This window comes from Saimiri boliviensis, chromosome 2 (genome assembly GCF_048565385.1).
Source record: "Saimiri boliviensis isolate mSaiBol1 chromosome 2, mSaiBol1.pri, whole genome shotgun sequence".
In the NCBI taxonomy this organism is placed as follows: Eukaryota; Metazoa; Chordata; class Mammalia; order Primates; family Cebidae; genus Saimiri; species Saimiri boliviensis.
In genome coordinates this window covers 59,668,987-59,688,797 of record NC_133450.1, presented here as the reverse complement: position 1 = coordinate 59,688,797, position 19,811 = coordinate 59,668,987, and the positions used below count along the sequence as shown (strand labels likewise).

The 19,811-nt window shown below is 37.3% G+C and overlaps 1 protein-coding gene across 6 annotated transcripts in view; it reads left to right on the top strand.

Moving 5' to 3' along the window:
• SLC25A21 (solute carrier family 25 member 21) overlaps nt 1-19,811 on the top strand; it is a 512,298-nt gene that overhangs the window by 370,589 nt on the left and 121,898 nt on the right. For all 6 annotated transcript variants that reach the window (XM_074393420.1, XM_003924193.4, XM_010334934.3 and 3 more), the window contains one exon: nt 5,501-5,584. In XM_074393420.1, coding sequence (XP_074249521.1) covers nt 5,501-5,584 — 84 coding nt within the window. The remainder of the gene's footprint in view (nt 1-5,500; nt 5,585-19,811) is intronic.

Here is a 19,811-nt window from a genome sequence, read left to right as displayed (position 1 = left end):
ATATCTATACTGAGACTGAGTCACAGACTGGTTTAAAATTGAATATCACTAAGCACACAACAAAGACAGTGTGAAACGCTGCAGTCATGATTCTCAGCTAATTTAGTAAAAAAAAGTTTTAATTAGTGCAAACATTTTTTTTTTCTTTAAAAAATATGCTTGTACATTTGTGTGTGAAAATTGAGAAACCCTTCCTTACCCTGGTGGCTACCACAGTAACTTAGTATTTGTGGCTGGTGAATGGCAGGGCCTGTTTCCTCCCACTTGTTAAGTGAGTGCAGTCCTTTGCCTATGGGAACAGTGGCTCCTTTGCAATGTAGCCCGGAGTTTGAGCCACACTCCTTCCTCTTGTGTGTGATTCTGATCGGATGTTAGGCACAAAATATGTCCCAAGTGTTACTTCATTGTCCACTCTGTCAGTGTGGCAGCAAGTTTCCATTCTAATAAAAGAAGTTACTTAGATGGATATTCCAGATGTATCTAAGCTGCTTTTATTAGGACAATGGAGAGATCCAACCCTTTCTTCTAAATGCAATCAAGAATGGTGTGGCTCTGCCTTTGTAATTTTACAAGCGGTTGTATTACGTAACTGGAAAATTGTCTCCCTGAGAATAGAGAGAATTTGTTAGCAGAAAATGCAGCTTGGAACATGCTGATGTAAAGCTTCAATCCAAGAGAGAAACCTTTTAAGTTGCTGAAATGTAGAGCAGAGGAAGAAGGAAATTGCTGTTTTACATGATTGACCAAAATGCACTATAATTATATCAACTTGAAACAGATTCCTGAGAAAAACTGATAACTCTGTGATCAGAATAAGTCATGTGTAGTGGAATGGAATACTACAACCAAATACTGCAAGTACTTTCTCTGCAACGTGTAGATGTGATGTATGTGAGATGCACGGTAGAAAAGACCATTGTCCTTAAATTATCCTGTATAATGGTGCCTCCCGCTGCTTTAGCATAGTTAAGAATGGAAGAGAATTTTACTGGGGCATTAGAAGTTACCATGCCTGCCCATCCTTTTGCATTGCTCATCCAACTCAGTTTATGGACTCTGCTCCTGTAATGTTATTTTGATGTTGCCGCTCCTGGTTGTAATTAACTCAGCATCACTCATCAGTCAGCTCCTAAATGAAGAACTCCTCAAAGATTTCATGGACTTCCCTTCCTTGTTGCCTGTTCTAAAATCTGTCAGTAAAGTTTAATTGCAGATATGTAACCCAAAGATATTCTTTCTTTATTTCCCCCCTCCCTTCCAGTGACTCTGCAAAGCACTATTTCCCACCCATAAATAGTTGATCATCCCCAATAAGAGTGGTGCTAGTTTCAATACAGTTAAACTCATTGGCTAGCATCTGATACTCTGAGACACTATTTCTAAACAATAGTTTTTGTGTGTGGTAATCATCTGTTTGCACATCTCCTTCACCTTACTGAAAGCTTCTACAAGGCAGGGCTTTATCTTATTTCTTTGTAAGCCCCCAAATGGTAGAGTGTATAATACACAGTTGTGTTCAAGAACTCTTATTAACTCAGTGAATTAAAATAGATTGGAAATAATTATCTCTTGGGTTCTGAAAAGAGAAAATGAAATTGCAACTAGTAAGCAAAATGTCTAGACTTGTGAAATCATCATACTCTGTCTTCACGTTTACACAAGCTATCAGAAAACCCACCTGGAAATAACCTGGGAATGCAGACATCATAGGCAAAGCTGAGGTCTCTAACCCAGCAGGGAAGGAAAGGGTAAGGTTGAACGTCTAGACATAGCACGTGCTTGCCTGGCCCATCTGCTGACTTGTTCACAGACCCATCTGGAACCAGGGCTGCACAATGGTGCAGTGGCCATCCTGAGGTAGCTGGAGTGCTGAGGGGAGCAGCACAAAAGGTCAAGTGCTTTATACTGGGCTTTGACTTTAGCTCCTGCATACCTTCTACTAAACCACTTCAGGTCTCCACGTACCCTGAGCAACCAAGTGCACGCAGCAAGCAGAGTACTATAACATTTTCCCGAAGGAAACACGGGGTAGGAGGCTGTGGTGTTTGCGTCCCCATTTAAAAGGACAGCTTTCCCTCACTGGCCATTGTTCTTGTCATCTCCCCGCCTGGAATGCTTCCCCGTGGTTTACTCTCTGACTCCCACAAGGACCAGCTGAAATCCTTCTCTTTCCTGAAACCCTTCCTGACCCTCTGCAGAAAGCGGTAATTGCTCCCCTTGTGAACACCTGGACAACCCAGTGCTGATGCTACTTCACATTCCGCATATTTCCTCTTATATAATTATTTGTTTCTTATATTTCTTTCTTGTGCTTCTTGAGGTTGAAGGTAATACCCTGGGTTTTTGTAAAACCTGTAGCATCTTAAATCATATGGCACACATTAAGAAAATAATTGGTAATTTGGGAAAATGCATCTAGAAAGGAATTTGCTGAGATAAATGAACTTAATGAAAGCTTATTGCAGATATTATGAGGCATCTATGCTTATATGATACTTTCATAATATATAAAACTATTTTGAATAATTTTTTTAAAAGAACAGAGAAGAGTATTGGTTTTACAAACAAGACGTAAGGAAGGGTTTTATACTCAGCAATGAATATGGTTACAAATATGCAAATACAGAAATGAATATTCTTATTTGAACTAGAACCAAAGTTATATTTTGGAAATTGCACTGTATGTTTCAAAGCTATTTGTTGTCTAGGGTCAGTGGCTCATGCCTGTAATCCCAGCACTTTGACTGACTGAGGCAGGAGGATTGCTTGAGCCCAGAAGTTCCAGACCAGCCTGGGCAAGAAGAGGAGACCCGCCTCTACAAGAAAATTGTAAAAATTATCCAGGCGTGTTGGTACATGCCTGTAGTCCCAGCTCCAGAGGCTGAGGTGGGAAGATCCCTTGAGCTTGAGCCCAGGAGTTCAAAGATGCTATAAGCTGTGATCGCACCACTGCACTCCACCCTGGGAACAGAGCAAGACCCTGTCACAAAAAAAAAAAAAAAAAAAAAAAAAAAAAAAAAAAAAAAAAAGAGGAAAGAAAAGAAAAAAAAAAAGGAGAATATGTTAAATTGTCATTTTTAAAAATTAAGGAGAAAATGGACTACCCAACAAGCTTGCCCCTTTCGTTATATTTCTGCTGTCTTTATTTATACTCGAGCATCATTATTTCTCATCCAAACTATTGTATCTCCTTTCTAATTGTTCTCCCTGCCATACCCCATTCTAATCCATCCAGTCTGTCAATAGATACTTATTTAGAGATTTGTAATGCAAAGAACTCTGCGAGAAGACTGAACTCCCACTTCTCTGAACCGTACTCTCCTGCACAAACACACGTAGCAACTTTCTACTTTACGAAACCAAATGTAATTCCAGCCTTGCTTTGCTTTTCAGTATTATCCCACACTCACTCTGGCCATATGCCCAACTGCTTCAGTCAATGCAGTACATTCATCCTTCTGTCTGATATGTGTCAGTTTGCAGCATAATGCCCTGAGGCCTAGAATTATAAAATACATTATTCTTAGAAGTAGACGTTGTGGTCATATCATCAAGCCAATAATCTACAAAAAGCATTTTGAGTTAAATAACATCAGAAGTGTTTTTGAAAAGTTCTTTTTAAAAACCAGGTAAAATTTTGGTGATAACTGTGGAGGGAATTCCCTCCCACAGAAGGAAGAAGAGCCCTAACTTACAACAGGAACAATAAAGTAAAGCATGAGGAATAGGCAGACTAAAGAACCCAAAGAATAGAGAACAACTCAGGTGCGGGAGAAATAGGAGTACTTGACATAAGCCTCTTTAAGACAAACTCCAGAACAAATACAAAACAAAAAGATAAGCCCTTGTACTGTAAACTTCCGCATTTAGAGCGCTAAGAGTTCAGAGATGCATGATCATATGCAAAAAGAAGAAAAAAGAATTTAACTTTCAAAAATGAGATGCATGTTTATTGAGCTCTAACTATATACAGGGCACTGTGCTTCTGTGAAGGTCAGGATAGCCTGAACTACCCAGAATGATCAACCTTGTTCTGTCATGGAGTAGTGATAGTAAACTGTAGAGAAATACAACCTCAATATATAACTCCAACTCTTGGCTTTAAGTGCAGACCCCTGCCTGTCAGAATGAATTCCAAATTTACTATCAGGATCAAAGTTAGGCCCTATTACCTACTCTGTGTTTTCTTTTATTTCACTTTGAGTTCTGGGATACATGTGCAGAACGTACAGTTTTGTTGCATAGGTATACATGTGCCATGGTGGTTTGCTGCACCTATCAACCCATCATCTAGGTTTTAGGCTACATATGCATTAGATATTTTTCCTAATGCTTTCCTGCCCCTTGCCCCCCCAGCCCCCGACAGGCCCCAGTGTGTGATGTTGCCCCTCCTGTATCCATGTATTCTCATTGTTCAGCTCCCACTTATGAGTGAGAACATGAGGTGTTTGGTTTTCGGTTTCTGTGTTAGTTTGCTGAGAATGATGGCTTCCAGCTTCATCCATGTCCCTGCAAAAGACATGAACTCATTCTTTTTTATTGCTGCATAGTATTCCATGGTATATATGTACTACATTTTCTTTATCCAGTCTATCATTATGGGCGTTTGCGTTGGTTCCAAGTCTTTGCTATTGCAAATAGCGCTGCAGTAAACATACAGTAAACATACATGTGCATATAGAATGACTTATAATTTTCGGGGTATATACCCCAGTAATGGGATTGCTGGGTCAAATGGTATTTCTAGTTCTAGATCCTTGAGTAATCACCACACTGTCTTCCACAGTGGTTGACCTAATTTACACTTCTGCCAACAATGTAAAAGCCTTCCTATTTCTCCACATCCTCTCTAGCATCTGTTGTTTCCTGAGTTTTTAATAATTGCCCTTCTAACTGGTGTGAAATTGTATCTCATTGTGGTTTTGATCTGCAGTTCTCTAATGACCAGTGATGATGAGCTTTTTTTCATATGTTTGTTGGCCACATAAATGTCTTCTTTTGATACGTGTCTGTTCATATCCTGTGCCCACTTTTTGATGGGGTTGTTTGTTTTCCCTTGTAAACTTGTTTACGTTTCTAGTGGATTCTGAACCTTTGTACTAAATTGTCATCAAAGAATTCTCATTAAGATAAGAAATACCACTACTGGCTTGTTTCATATGTGTCTTCAGATTTCTGAATTCTACGTTAAAACAATCCGTGATATCTGTGTATGCTTTTCACAAAAGGAAAAAGCATAAATGCCTCAGGGCAAATCTGCCTGGCTAAGAAATAGATGAAAATATTTTTTATAGATTTCATTAAAGTACAGAGAAATATAATTTTAATGACTATAAAAATAAGGTAAAGATTATATAAGGCTAATAAATGAATAAAATTCATACCAAAGCAGAATATTCTAGATTAATCTGAAAAGCTGAGCTTCTAAGACTTTGAAAAATGAGAAAAGCCATTTGGCAAAATATTTAACTTGGATTTTTTGGTTTGATTTTGCTTCTAGGTTTCAGATTCAGAGATGTGCAACTGATCCAAACAGTTATAAAAGCTTGGGAGACAGTTTTCGAATGATTTTCCAAACGGAACGGTATGTATATTCTTCATATAGCCACATTTTAATGTGTTTTTACTTAATATGTCTTCTCATTTTGAATGGTTTATTTTTCTAGTCTTAATAGGGGCAAAATACTTAAAAGGGTACCTTTCTACTTTGTCATGTTTTTCCTAATAATGTGATTGAAAACTGAATATATATATATATATATATATATATATATATATATACACACACACACACACACACACACACACACACACACACACATACCTTTAATGGTAACTACCACAAGAAGATATTAATAACTAGTTTAATGACTAGAGGATAATTCTTAATTTATGCCACCAGGGCTTTTTAGAGTTTCTATAACTGGGGCTAACTAAACTCAACAGTTCTTTATTTTGGTACCAAAATATAATGTCCAAATTCATTCCCTGTTCACACTCTAGTTTATCAACATGCAAATAAAACAGATCTGTATCAAAACCTAATGCATCAAGGCTGGGAGCAGTGGCTGACACCTGCAGTTCCAGCTACTTGGGAGGCTGAGGTGGGAGGATTACTTGAGCCCAAGAGGAGGAGGTTGCAGTGAGTTAGGATTGTGCCACTTCACTCCAGCCTGGGCGACAGGAAGACTATCCTTAAAAAAAAATTGATACATCCAATTTATTATCTTATCTATTAAACGATCAGGTAAATTAGAATATTTGTTTACATAGGCTAAAATTATCTTCAATGTGTAGATTCAGTTAAAAACTGTATCCAATATAAGTTTTCAAAGAATATTATATTTGCTTTTGGAAGCTGATTTTATAAGAAAATTGGTTGAAAATAATAATCTTTCAAAAATGTAACAATAATAATAACTCGTGTATATTTAGCTTCTGTTACGTAGTAGGGATTTTCCTTACAACTTTATGATGTAGGTTCTGTTGGGTTCCGTTTCAGTTAAACAGATAAACAAACCAAAACTCAGAAGTTAGTAAGTTAGTAAGTTTCACATTTCAGGTGAGTAATGGAGCTGGGATTCAAATCTAGGTCTGCTTGACCCTAAAGCCCATTCTCTTAACTGCTGTAGATCACTACCTCTCTTGCCAGATTACACTATAAATACTATTCTGCCAATTATTTATTTCAGTTAAACTTATATTATGGATATCTTTCCGTGCCAATATATTCTCTTTAACAACACAGTAATTTATTTACCTATATGCTACAATTTATGAAATTAAACTCTATGGTAGACCTGTAGGTTGTTTCCAAATTCTTGCTATTAAAAACAATAGTGCAATAAATATCGTTATACTATTTTTGCACATTTGTGTGTTCATATATTTATATATTTTAATATATAGCATATATTTGTATGTTATATATTTTTATAACTTTTTTGTTTTTATAGTTTTAATATATTAATTCAGTAAAGTACATTGCTAGCTATGGACTTACAGGATCAAATGATTATGCATGTTTTATATGACAGTTGTTGAAAAATTACCTTCCAAAAAGTATGTACTGATTTTATGGTCTCAAACTCCTAATCTCAAGTAATCTACCCACCTCAGCCTCCCAAAGTGCTGGGGTTACCAGGCATGAGCCACCACGCCCAGCCAATGCTGCCTTTTTCACATATTAAACTTCTACATATTCACCCTCTAATTTTCCATTTTGATTGTCCATTTCCTATTCTGTCTTATTCATTCATCTATCTCTAGCTATACCAGTGTCATACTGTTTTAATTATTTTATCTTCTGAATATTTGGTAAATATATAAAAATACACTTCATGGTATGAAGTTCAAACTTCTTGTCATGGTGTGCAGAGGTTTCCTGGTATGGTCCTTCTTCATACTCAGATCTCTAGGAATAGCAGATGGTTTGCAGCCTGGTCTCTCACTTTCTCAGGGCTTTTCCATGCTTTTCCCTATTCCTGGAGGACCCTATCCCCAACTCTCCCCTAGAAACTGTCCTTCATTTAAAAATGACTTCATGTTTTACCCTCCCTGACTCTCTTTTCTATATCATATGCTGAATTATTTCCCCACTCTTTTCTTTCTCTACAAATGCTATATAAAATATAGCATGCACTATCCTGTTTATGAAGCTCATTTTTTGTCTATCTCCCCTTTCCCACCAAAGAATATATTTTCTAAGGATCATGTCCCAATTAGCTCTGTATTCCTTATACTTGGGTTTTGCACTGCATAGAGACACTCAGTAAGTACGCTAAACAAATGAACAAAAGTCATCACACCAACATCATAATGATGCAAAATGAAACAGAGACAATAATTCTTCTATAGACTACCCTCTCTGAAGTTATGATAATGATCTTGATGTTTGATTAAATATTTTGAGGTCACCTAGTGACAAAAGTCAACAAGTTCTTCCAGCTATTACTCTGGTAATGTAGTACTTAAATGTCTTACACTGATAATGTAAACCTTTATATTATGACAAGAAAGTTAAGGAAATCATAGTGTATTACGTAGCCAATGAAAGTATCCTTTTCCTATACAACAGTAATGTCAACATTACTAAGATCTGTGAGCTGTAACAGATATCTCTGAATTGGATATGGCAGTTCCTTAGCCAAGCTCTTTAATTCGTGTGTGTTTTAGGAAGAATTTGATGTCTCTGCTTCTGCTTTGATATCAAATAATATAACAAACATGCAGTATGTGTGGTCCCTGCATAGTAAAATTGGCCTTTTTCTATACTGTATGTATAATTTCTTCTAGAGCAAATTGACATTCTTCCTGTGATGCCTTTAGATCTGGACATGTTGTTAGCCAAAAACCAGAGTGCTCTAGTCTTAGAGATGGAAATATTTGTAAAAATACAAAATAAAAAGCTCCCTGATATTTTTTATACAGAGCAAGAGCATTTCATAGCCTTGGGTTAAACAAAAGAAAAAAACAAAACAAAAAAGAAACAAAAGAGAAAAAAAGATAAAAGCCTTTTAACACATACTGTGTTAATTTTTTTCCTCCTAGTCAAATAAGTTCCTTTTGATTTTCTTATTAAGTTTTTACAGTTGCTCATTTTTAAAATGTTGTCTTTTTCACTCAGGTGCATAGAGGCCAGCTTGGCCTGTGGCCTGCAGGGAGGATAGCACTAGTCAGTTTTGACTATTGACATATTAGGAGAATTCACCTCTCCTGGATTTTCCCATTTCCCCCAAGTTAAAGGTTTTGAGAGCTTGTCATTTACTGTCATTTAAAAACATTAAAGTCTGTTAATACACTTAAATCTGCACAGATCTCCCATTTCCCCAGTGTAAGAAAGTGAGATGGTTATCTCCACCATTCTTAGCAATTCCTCACCTCTCTGCTCAAAATTGACTTGCTTTCAGGAGACAGTAGCTAAACCCCATGAATCCAAATCTCTTCACTGTTTCTAACATTCTTTTTCTTCTTAAAAAGCATAGATACATTGTACTTTTTTATTAAAACTTTTTTAATAAAAAGCATGTCTTATGAAACACAGCTTTACAAAAGTGAGGTTAAAGCTTACAAAGAGAGGCATTCCAAATTCTAAATAAGGATTTCTATTATATGGAATCCTCATACTTCGCTAATTTTTACCAAATAGGCTGTTCCTCTAACACAGAAGAGAGAACTCATAGAAAATGAAGGCATTAAAGAAATATTACTGTTGAGAGTACCTTCATCATTACCACAATTTTTCATCTGTCTCTGGTTTGACAGAAATAAACTAATAATAGGTCCATCTACTGTAATAAAGTGAGCCCAGAAGACATAAAGATACAGCCTAGTTAATTAGCTGCCTTTAAAACCAACAGGGTTCGTTTTGTAAACTCACCAGGCAAACAGTGGCTGGTATCTCTATTTACCATGTGTCCATGCATCACACCTCACTTCCCTTTACCTCGGAGCATCTTATGAAAGTCTGCCTAGTCTCTTTTGCACTGTTGTTCCCTTAAAAAGAGTGATTGAAATGTTTACAGATGGGTGAGGGGACTATACATTATGTCAGTGTAAACCCAGGACAGTCTCTCCATCCCTACTTCCACTCTGCCTCCTCTGAAAGTGCTCGAATGGCCATTCTTCCTGAAATTAGGCAAAACAGGAGTTAAACAGAACTCAAGATATTTTGGTGATCTTGAATCAGAAAGAGATTCTGATTCAAGGTAGAGAAAGGCGTAAAACTAATATTTATTTTCTTCAGCATACCGTGAACTATGCTACAATATATTTTTCATATGTTTTTCTCAGCACAGCACTATTAACACAGCATAGCATCCTCAAGCCCATGTTTCATATAAGGTAATTGAAGATCAGAGAAGTTAAATGACTTACCCAAAGCCACGCAGGTATAACCATGGTTTTCCATAGGCTGTATGTGATCTTGCACTGAAGATCAAATTTTGTTATTTATTGGCTGGAAAGAAGACAATATGGAAATAAAGGCTATAAATGGCTAATTTTTAAATGGCTATTCTGAAGTCTTTGATATTCCTAGCCTCAAATCACACAGCAACTTAAAGCAGCTTTGTCTCTTTCTTCAAGTAATGTACAAAAGCTCTGAGACCAGTATATGTGCAGTCAAGCAAATCTTGGTGATTCTGAGGCAACACTACAAAGCTCTGGCAACTCAAGACTCAGTCTAATCATTGTCCCATCCTTTGTAATTAGCTCCGTGTTTCAGATAAGTTCATGGTTTTCAGTCCGTCGATTTTCATCCTGTTTGTTGCTTAGTTCTCTTATGTAAAAAATTCTTGGGCATTGGTTTGCTCAAAGCAAATAACTAGGAAACAACTAGGTCAGATTAAGCTTAGCTTCAAATGAGAAACATGTTGATTGCTGGTGCCTTCAGAAATATGGTATTCTTCAGAAAGTATTGCTATAGAAAATATGTGGTTGCATTTGGGGGGCATTCGAACTGTGTTTTGTTTCATGATTTGTTTCCTGTAACCACTGATGCTGCCCTAAGTATCATCTTACAATCAGACCACTTGGTGATTATAATATTTTCTAGTTAAATGACATTTAAGGCTTCGTTTTATGAGCTTGAGCATAATTGGCTAATTTGGTAAACTCCAGATGTGTGAGATAATGTGCCACTCATTTAAGTGCCTTTCAGACGGCACAAACGGCACAGCCCCAGGAGGTATAATCACTCCCTCTTGTTTTCATTAAGAAGGGGAATGAGTGGCTTGTGACACAGACAAAAGAAGTGGGACGCCTACAGCTCTACAACTTAGTAAGATTTGGATATTTTCTTTTTATCAGTGGACTAGTGAGTCAATTGGCTCAATTCAGTGTCTTAGTGGGTCTACTTTTCAAAAAGTGGTTTACCTAATCTAACATGGCTGGCTGGTTTTAAAGCCATAAAAATAGTCTGTCTGAAAATAGAAAGACGTGTCCCTGTAGAAAACCCCCTGAGAAAAATAGTCTCTGGAAATTGTCCCTCACCCTTATGTGGAAATCGGGGGGAGTGTTGGTTTGAAGAGACAACACAAGACTCTTCCCACGCCGGGAATGTAATTATTTGACCAATCAGCATCCTCCTCCTAAACTTTCAACTTACGAAATTCCAACTACATGAAGCCCTGTAGTTGCCGCTGCTTTTTCTCTCTCCTCTCAACTCTGCTACACCATCTAACAGAAACCAACTCATCCACCCAGCATGCCAAGTTGGAATGTGGAAGATGGTTCTGGTATCACTGTTTCCTGATCCTGGGGCTGGTTGCCGTTATCAGATTTTACATCCAGTGTAGTTCACATCCAGCTGAGTCTTCACTCCGATAAGGTCTATATCTTAGACCCCTGAGCAGATATCTGCCATGCGGATTCATTTTGTGTCGATTATTGGGTGTTGATTGAGTTTGTAAGTCTGGTTTGCCCAAGTGAGTTCCTTTTATGATAGGTACCAAATGTGCACTGTGACTTTTGCGATGAGGTCCGTGAGTGGTGCCTTGACTGCCTTCACTCCCCTTCTTTTTTTTTTTTTTTTTTGGCAAAGAGCCCTTCCTGGTACCCACTAGGCCTCCCTTGAGTGCTCCCTTGTTTTTATGTGGTGATGACAAGGAAAGCAGAGAGTCCCAGCTGGTCTTGCTCCCACATTGCCCGAGTTCAACCATGGCTGGCTTGGAATTTTTAATGATGCTACAGCAAGTTTCCTCTTTAGCTAGAAAAAAAGGTGTGGGTTGGGGGACAAGAAATAAATAATAGAATAGGTTAGAATTTGAAAAGTAAATGATAGCAAATTTATCTGGCATGACTTACAAGTGATGGACCTGCATCTAGAATATGGCTTCCATAGGGTGAAGACATTTTCTTCCAAGTCTTCTCCTGATTTGGAAAGAAAATGTGAGAAGAGATTATCTTAATTCAGGAATGGACATATTACTGTTATTCTAAAAGGATCTGTGTCCCTTTTAAAAATGGTTTGTTAACTTTAGTATGTCATATTCATACATTTTTAGCTGATTTTTTAAATTGACATAATTGTACAGATTGATGGGGTATATAGTAATACTTCAATAAATGTAATGTATAGTGATGAAACCAAAGTAATTAACAGATCCATCACCTCAAACATTTATTGTATTAGAAACATTAAAAATCTCTCCTAGCTATCTGAAAGTATATGTTATTGTTAGCTATAGTCATCCTATAGTGCTATAAAGCACTAGAATTTATTTATCCCACCTAGCTGTAATTTTGTGTCCATAAACACACCTTTATTTTTTTTTAAGACTGAGTCTTGCTCTGTCACTTTAGGCTGGAGTGCAGTGGCACAATCTCGGCTCAGTGCAACCTCTGTCCGATTCCTCCTGCCACCACCCAGGTTCAGGCAATTCTCCTGCCTCAGCCTTTCGAGAAGTTGGCATTATAGGAGCCCACCACCACACCTGACTAATTTTTTATATTTTTAATAGAGACAGGATTTCACCATGTTGGCCAGGCTGGTGGTCTCAAACTCCTGACCTCAAACTCCCAAAGTGCTAGAATTACAGGTGTGAGCCATCATGCCCAGCCCTTTCACCCATCTCTAACTATCCTCCCCTTCTCACTACCTTCTCCAGCCTCTAGTAACTTTTATTCTACTCTCTGCTTCCATAAGATCAACTTTTTTAGCTTACACATATGAATATTCATAATTTTTAGTCACCAAATGTATGTAATCTCTTTTTACAGAAAGGTTATGCTATGTAGTTAAGAACTTTAAATTTAGATTATTTAGGACTTCAAGGTTGAAAAGTAAAGGATAAAGGATAAGGAGAAAGAATGCCAAAGAAGAACAGGTGGTGACTTATTTCAATATCTTTAAAAACACCAGGCAGTTGGGTCATGGATACATTATTTGGCATTTCTGTCTTACCAGATTATTCCATACCACTGCTAAGCCACACGGTTGCTGGCCAAAGCTCTACTGGGTTGTAAAGTAACAGTTCCTCCCCAGTCTTCACAATCAGAGAGCAGATGATGAATTTGCAAAGTGCTTAGAGGGCAGCATCCCAGGGCTTAGATGGGCCAGAGTTCTGTTTCCTTTTCTAAATCAGAGCCCTTTTGTTCTGCCACAGAGTGACCTTTAAAACAGTTTCAGCTCCTAGATTTCCCTGCTGTCATCACCACAGACTGCTAGCTGACAGTCACACTCCGACTCCCCTAGCCTCTCTCTCACGCTTTCTGACTTACTGACTGGTCTTTGGCAAGAATTTAACTGTTGCCAAAGAGTAAGTGAAAACGTTTGCAGTGATGTCAGCCCGTCAGCAAGGCCTGATTAAGAGACCAAACACAGTCTCCCTCAGCGCATGGTGCTGACAAGAAGGCAAGGAGGACCAGTTGTTTGGGTGGAAATAGTTGTCTTCTAGGAAGGTTGGTGTCTCAGTTCAGAGCCTCAGCAGATATTCCCCATGTTTGTGGAGTGTTAATGAAGGTGGAGGGGAAGCGTAGGATTCCATAGCAAATGGAGGATATCTCACTGAAAATATTTTTAGGCCTTACTTTTAATTTATTCTGGCTTCCTAATGGTCTAGAAGTGCTGTCACCTTAAGGGGAAAATGTGGCTTTACCAAAACCAAAATCCTTTTTCTAGTGGTTGTTAAAACTGAACATTTTCAAATGAGGTAGAAAAAGAGAACTTCCTAAAAGCACTCTTCTACCTGTGCCTGGTTATCTTATTGTAGAAAATAACTTAGGCATGATTTGACATAGACAAGATTAAAGGAGTTAATAATTTATTTTCATCGGCGACCTCACACATTTTTTGACTATTTCATGATTTTAGCTTTGCCTTTCCTGCAGGTCTTCCAGGTGGTTTGGAATTGGAAGAAGGGAGGAGGTTCTGACAGTATCATTATAATGGTTGTTAGATTCAAAACCACTGTTACCATTTGGCCCTTTATTGTTTATGAAATGTGTCCATGTATATGACCTCCCTGATACTCATAAGAGCTCTGGCAGGTAGGAAGATGAAGAGTACGATTCTACTTTTCTGGTCAAGAAACAAATAAGAGTTGTTAAGGGAGTTGCCCAACATTCCACAGCTGTATCTGTTGGGCCCGGGATTCATCCAGTGTCTTCTGCATCCTCGATCATGCTGCCTATTCTGTCAATAAGGTAAGAGTGGTACTAGCAATCACAGAAGCAGCACCTCACATTTATACTCTTCCCTCTTTGGGTTCAAAGCCTTGTCACATATCTCATCTCAATTGACTGAATTTAATCTAGGGAGGTAGGAAAGGGATGGTATGACTGCTGACAACATTTCCGGTCTATGTACAAGAAAACTTCATCAGAAAGGGGTTTAGTGGGATTCCCAGAAAAATTAATCTTGTTATCAATACTCAAGAATGCAGAGATTTAGTTCCTTTTTTTAAAACAAAAAAAAAAGGATCTCAAGCAAGTGAAATTAGACTATACATGTCTTCTGATGTGTAGCACCTTCATTCTATGAGACCAAGGTTTGGACCTGTGGTCCTTAAGACAGAACCATCTCCAAAGGGCCGTTATCAGATGCAGTTTGATGTTAAGATTCACTGAGTGAACTTAACTTGGTTATTTCACCTGTTGGTGTCTTGGCCTAACTCAAGTTAAATTGAGTAATAACCAAGAAAACCTCATGAAACATGAAATAAAGCATTTAACCAAAGTTCCTTGGATGAATTGACACATGGGAGTGAAGAATCACCATATGATTACAATGTGTGTTGAAATATATAGTCACCAAACCCTAGAGAAATGCCAGCCATATACAGTGGCTTTGTTATACTGCTGACAAACAGTGTTGTTTGTCACTCTCCTTGTGTGGCCACAGAGAACTCAGAGGAAAACAAGGTACCAAAAAATCTAACATAGTCACAGTCTCGGTGACGACAAAAAATGAGATAAGGTGTTAGATAAGTTTTGGAAACGCTTAAAGGAATGTTAAGAGTTTATTATTAGATGAATTACTTTTTTAAATTTTTTTTACATAAAACCTCTCCTATGTTAGAAGAATCAGGAGCAAAAGAAGAATTACCATTTTGTATTCTATACATTTTCAGTGAACAGGTCAACATACATTTTGAAATTCAAATAATAAAATTTCCAGAGATTGACATTATTTGTAAAGGAACCAAAATTAAAAGAATGTTGCAATATAAGTCATTAAGCAACAAGACATATTGATAACTAGATATCTGGCTTCATGTGTGAAATAAAATATGTGTTACATTTCAAAAATATTTCTTAACCACCTGTTCACTCCTTAACCTCATGAACTGGCTCTGTCTACAACCTTGTTTTCAAACTGTTCTCCCAGAACCTACCACAGACATTCTGTCTTTTTCCATAGAATTTGAGATACTGACAAGTGTAAGATAAGATATTATTTCATTAGAGAGAAAAATGCTAATAATTAAACTCCTTATAGTGATTTGACAATGGATGTGGGTGATGAGTAAGAAGTTTCAGTGACTTTCTAGTGTTTGGCATTTCAGAGGCACCTGCCTAAGCAATGCTCAGGTTCCTGATCCACAGATATTATGTGACGGTAAAATTTTACCACTAAGTGTTGGAAAGCTTTTACATTCTGGTTTGGATCTTTCAGGCTTTATCTCACCCAATATCATTACATGCCATTTATGTTCCAATCCTTCTAGAACAATTATAACTCCTGAAACAATTTTTCTGTGCATATTTCTCATACACATTCATTAGCCAAGAATGCCCTTTCCCTTTTATCCACCTGTGGAAATTCTGATCATCCAAAGATGCCCAACTTACATGCTGTTTTCACTTTGATACTTTATTTCATCATCCAAAAGGGAAATAATTTCCTTCTTCTGTTCTCTTATAGCACTTTGTTCCTCTATGACAACACTTATCTTGGGGATCAAAGAGACCTGGATTAGAATTCTACTTGGAAATTTTGGGACCTTGGACAAATTATTTAACCTCACTGTACTTCAGATTTCTCATTTGTAATATGGAAACAATAACCATACTTACTTTATTTTGTTGCTAGCATTCAATATTACTATTTGGCTTATAAATATAGTCATAATGATTTTTAGGTAGTTATATTTTTAGTACCTTATATTGTAGCCAATTACTTGTAACTATTCACAGTTATGTGAATATGTAGAACTCTGATGAAATAATATTTGGGGCTCCTACAGTGTATCACATAATTCCTTGTATGGAATCATATATAATCATCACACAATTTGTGTTTGCTTTATTTAGTTGAATAATCACTAGTTTCATATACTTAGCTTCTCTGGATATATTAATATAGAAATATGTACAGTCAAATCAAACAAATAGCAAGAAAATTTATGACACCCATGGTATCATTAAGACCAAGATTCTAAACATGATAGTTTGTCAATCACCTCAGAAAAGTAACATTTTTATAACAATCTCAGGAATACAGTAGAATAATTTTCATGGCCATGCAGGTGTCTGAAGGTGAGGTGTTAGATTTTGGCATGTAGTTTTTAGATTCGGGTGCTTGGCTGCTGGCAAATGATGCTGAATGGCACTGGGAGGGTCTAATTAGGGAAACCGTGAAGGCTGATGAAGAACAAAGTGAAATGCAAACTGCTTCCATTGCTTTGAATATGTTCTGTCTTCACTATTGTTCTCCTTAAAACACTTCCTGCCTGGAGTTTAATAAGCAGAGGGACCAAAAGATAAAACCAAAATATTAGAGTCAATTAAAAAAATAAAATAAGTAAGAGCAAAGGAACATTTAAAGTGAAATAAGAGGCAGGTTGAGTTAGGATTTTGAAAGATGAGATTATGGAGACTCTTGGTTCCAGATACCACAGAGTAGCTTGCATCAGAAGAACCCTCTGCTGAAAATAACAGTAAACAATAGACAAAATACACAAATCTGTTTGAAGGCATTGGAGAGCTACTGAAGCAAGCAGAACTGATGAGAGGCTATGGGACCTGAGGGAAGGAAGCCTAGAGAAGTAAGTTCTACATTCACCCAGGCTTTTTACCCAAAGGCTTTTCTAAGTCTTATGGGAAGTGTTGGGGGAAAGGGGTCGAAATCACGTCTGAGCTGAGGAGGGGGTTGTAGGCTGGTGTTCAGGGATGTCAAATGGCTGGTACCTGAGGAGTTAAGATCCCTGGAGAAGAAGGAAACTGATGAGAAGTGAGTCCAAAGATCTATGTGCAATTTCCCCTTTGAGGCATTTGCCAACTCCTGACTGCATGTGAGCAGGAGGAAACTCCAAGAAACCCAGGGAGAAAAACTCCAGCAGTTGGGAAACTATAGAGATGAGCAGAGCCTTCAACAGCCCTTGATGCTGAGGAGGCAAGGGTTGGAGTTCAAGTCCAGTGAGGGGGAAGGGCTTTGTAAACACCCCAGGTCTTCAGGTGAGGCCCAGAATGTCCACTCCCAAGAGGAAGAGCTCTCCCTTAGGAATAGGGGAAAAACATAAATACACTGTCCCTAACTAAGCCTACAAGCCACCCTCAGAAAAAATGAAGGTGATTTCCTGTATTCTGTCTGCTTGCTGAGAAAAAATGTATCCCTCTTCAGAGGAAAACACCATCATCCAGGTGCTTTTCAATTTTTATGCGCAATGTCTTCTAGTCAATAAAAAGTTACAGGCTCTTAGGATAAAAAAAACCAACTAACTAAATATCAAGAGAAACAGAGACAATAAGTCATTCAAATTTTGGAATCATCAGACTGGGACTTTAAATTTTTTTTTATTTTTACTTTGGTAAAATACATATGACATAAAATTTACCTTTTTAAGCATTTTTAAGCATATAGTTCAGTGGCACTAAGTAAAGTCAATGTTGTGCAACCATCAACACTACTCATCTTCAGAACTTTTCATCTTCTCAAACAAAAACTATACCCTTAATAATTCCCCATTTCTCCCTCTCCACAACCCCTGATAACCTCCATTCTACTTTCAGTCTCCATGAGTTTGACTACTCTAGGTATCTCATAAGTGGAATCATACAATATTTGTTCTTTTGCGACTGACTGGCTTATTTCATTTAGCATAATGTGTCTTCACATTATGTTAAATGTGTCTTCAAGTTTCATCCATGTTGTAGCATGCATCATCATTTTCTTCCTTTTTAAGGCTGAATAACATCCTATTGTATGTATACACCACATTTTATCAGTTCATATCCAGATATCAGTGGACACTTGGACTACCTTCACCTTTTGGCTATTGGGATAATGCTGCTATGAACACTGGTGTACAAATATATGTTGTAGTCTCTCTTTCCTTTCTTTTGTGTATACACCCAGAAGTAAGATTGCTAGAGCATATGATAAATCTATGTTTAACAGAGAATAACTTTTTTAAAAAGCTGTAACAATTATGTTCAAGAAAGTAGAAGATGGAAAATTTCACCACAGATTTGAAATCTTGAAAAAAAAGTTTAAGAAAGATTCAAATGGAAGTCCTGAAAATATCAGATTTGTCCAAAAGCAATAGCAGTTTTTGCCATTAAAAGTATGACTTTTAATGTTTTATCCTTCTATGGTTCACTGGTAAGTACTCAATATTGTACTTAGTTGATCTAGTTATTTGAGGAATAATAATAATGATACATATATTTTTGGTTAGAGAAATAAAATTTTTAAAAATTCATTTTAAGCAACTAAAGCAATAACTCACCAGGTGCTGAGTGCTTCGGTAAGTGCTCTAACTCATTTAGGCCTCGCAACAATCCTATAGGGAAAAACTGCAATTCTTCCTATTTTATTGATGAGTCAGCCAATGTCAAAATGTTTGTGTAACTTGTCCAATTTCTCATAGGTTGAAGGAATTTAAACCCAGGTAACCATATATATATATATATATATATATATATATATATATATATATATATATAGCTATTTTTGGCCTTAGAAAATAAATGGAAAACTAAGAAACCAAATTGGGTTGGTGACATCTGTTAGGGCACTAAACTCTTCTTATAATGTAACCTTTACCTTTTTTCAAATGTTTCTTGAGGATGCTGGGGAGCTGCTTAATATACTTTGGCGTGGACTCGGTTATGCATGTTTGACATCTGAGAAACACCACCAAGGTGAATAAAATGTTCCATCTTTCTCCTTAAACTCCAAATTGCTCAGGGCCAGAGGATACAAACCATGGGTTTAAGTTTGACACCCTTAATTTCCTTCTTTCATGTTTGTGGATGTCATTCTCAGGATGCTGCTGGCATTTTATCTCTTCTACATCCTTGTCTTCTCTGCCGCATCATCTATCTTAAATGTTTAATCTTTTTGCTATGCCTCCTCAGAGTATGATGGCTTTTGATGGCACATCTCTTCTCCAGTGATGGGGCATTCCTGGGGAAATCCATTTTCTTTCAGCCTTGGCAGGGAAGATCACACATTTGTTGTATAGAACAAAGGGAGTATTCATTCAGACCTGAGGATTCCCAATATATTTGCCTTTAGCTCTCTTGTCCTCAAACTCTTTATTCACCCAGGTTACATTTCTAAGTGCCTCATATCCTATTTTGATCTCATTTGTTTAATCAATTTCTCCTTCTTTCTCTCTCTTTTTCTCTCACACACTCTGTCTTGCTGTTACGCTCTCTCGCTCTCGCTCTCTCCCTTTCATTATTAGAAGAAAAGGAGCTGCTTATTTCAGACAGGGAATTAAAGTGAGCAGCTCCTTTTGTAATGCTGGACAATCCTATTATTAAATATTTCTTAATTTCTCTGGCGTAAGACACAGTTCCCTGAAGTTTACAAAGTGTTTTGATATAGGAGGAGATGAAGAGCAAACAACATTATTCCAGCT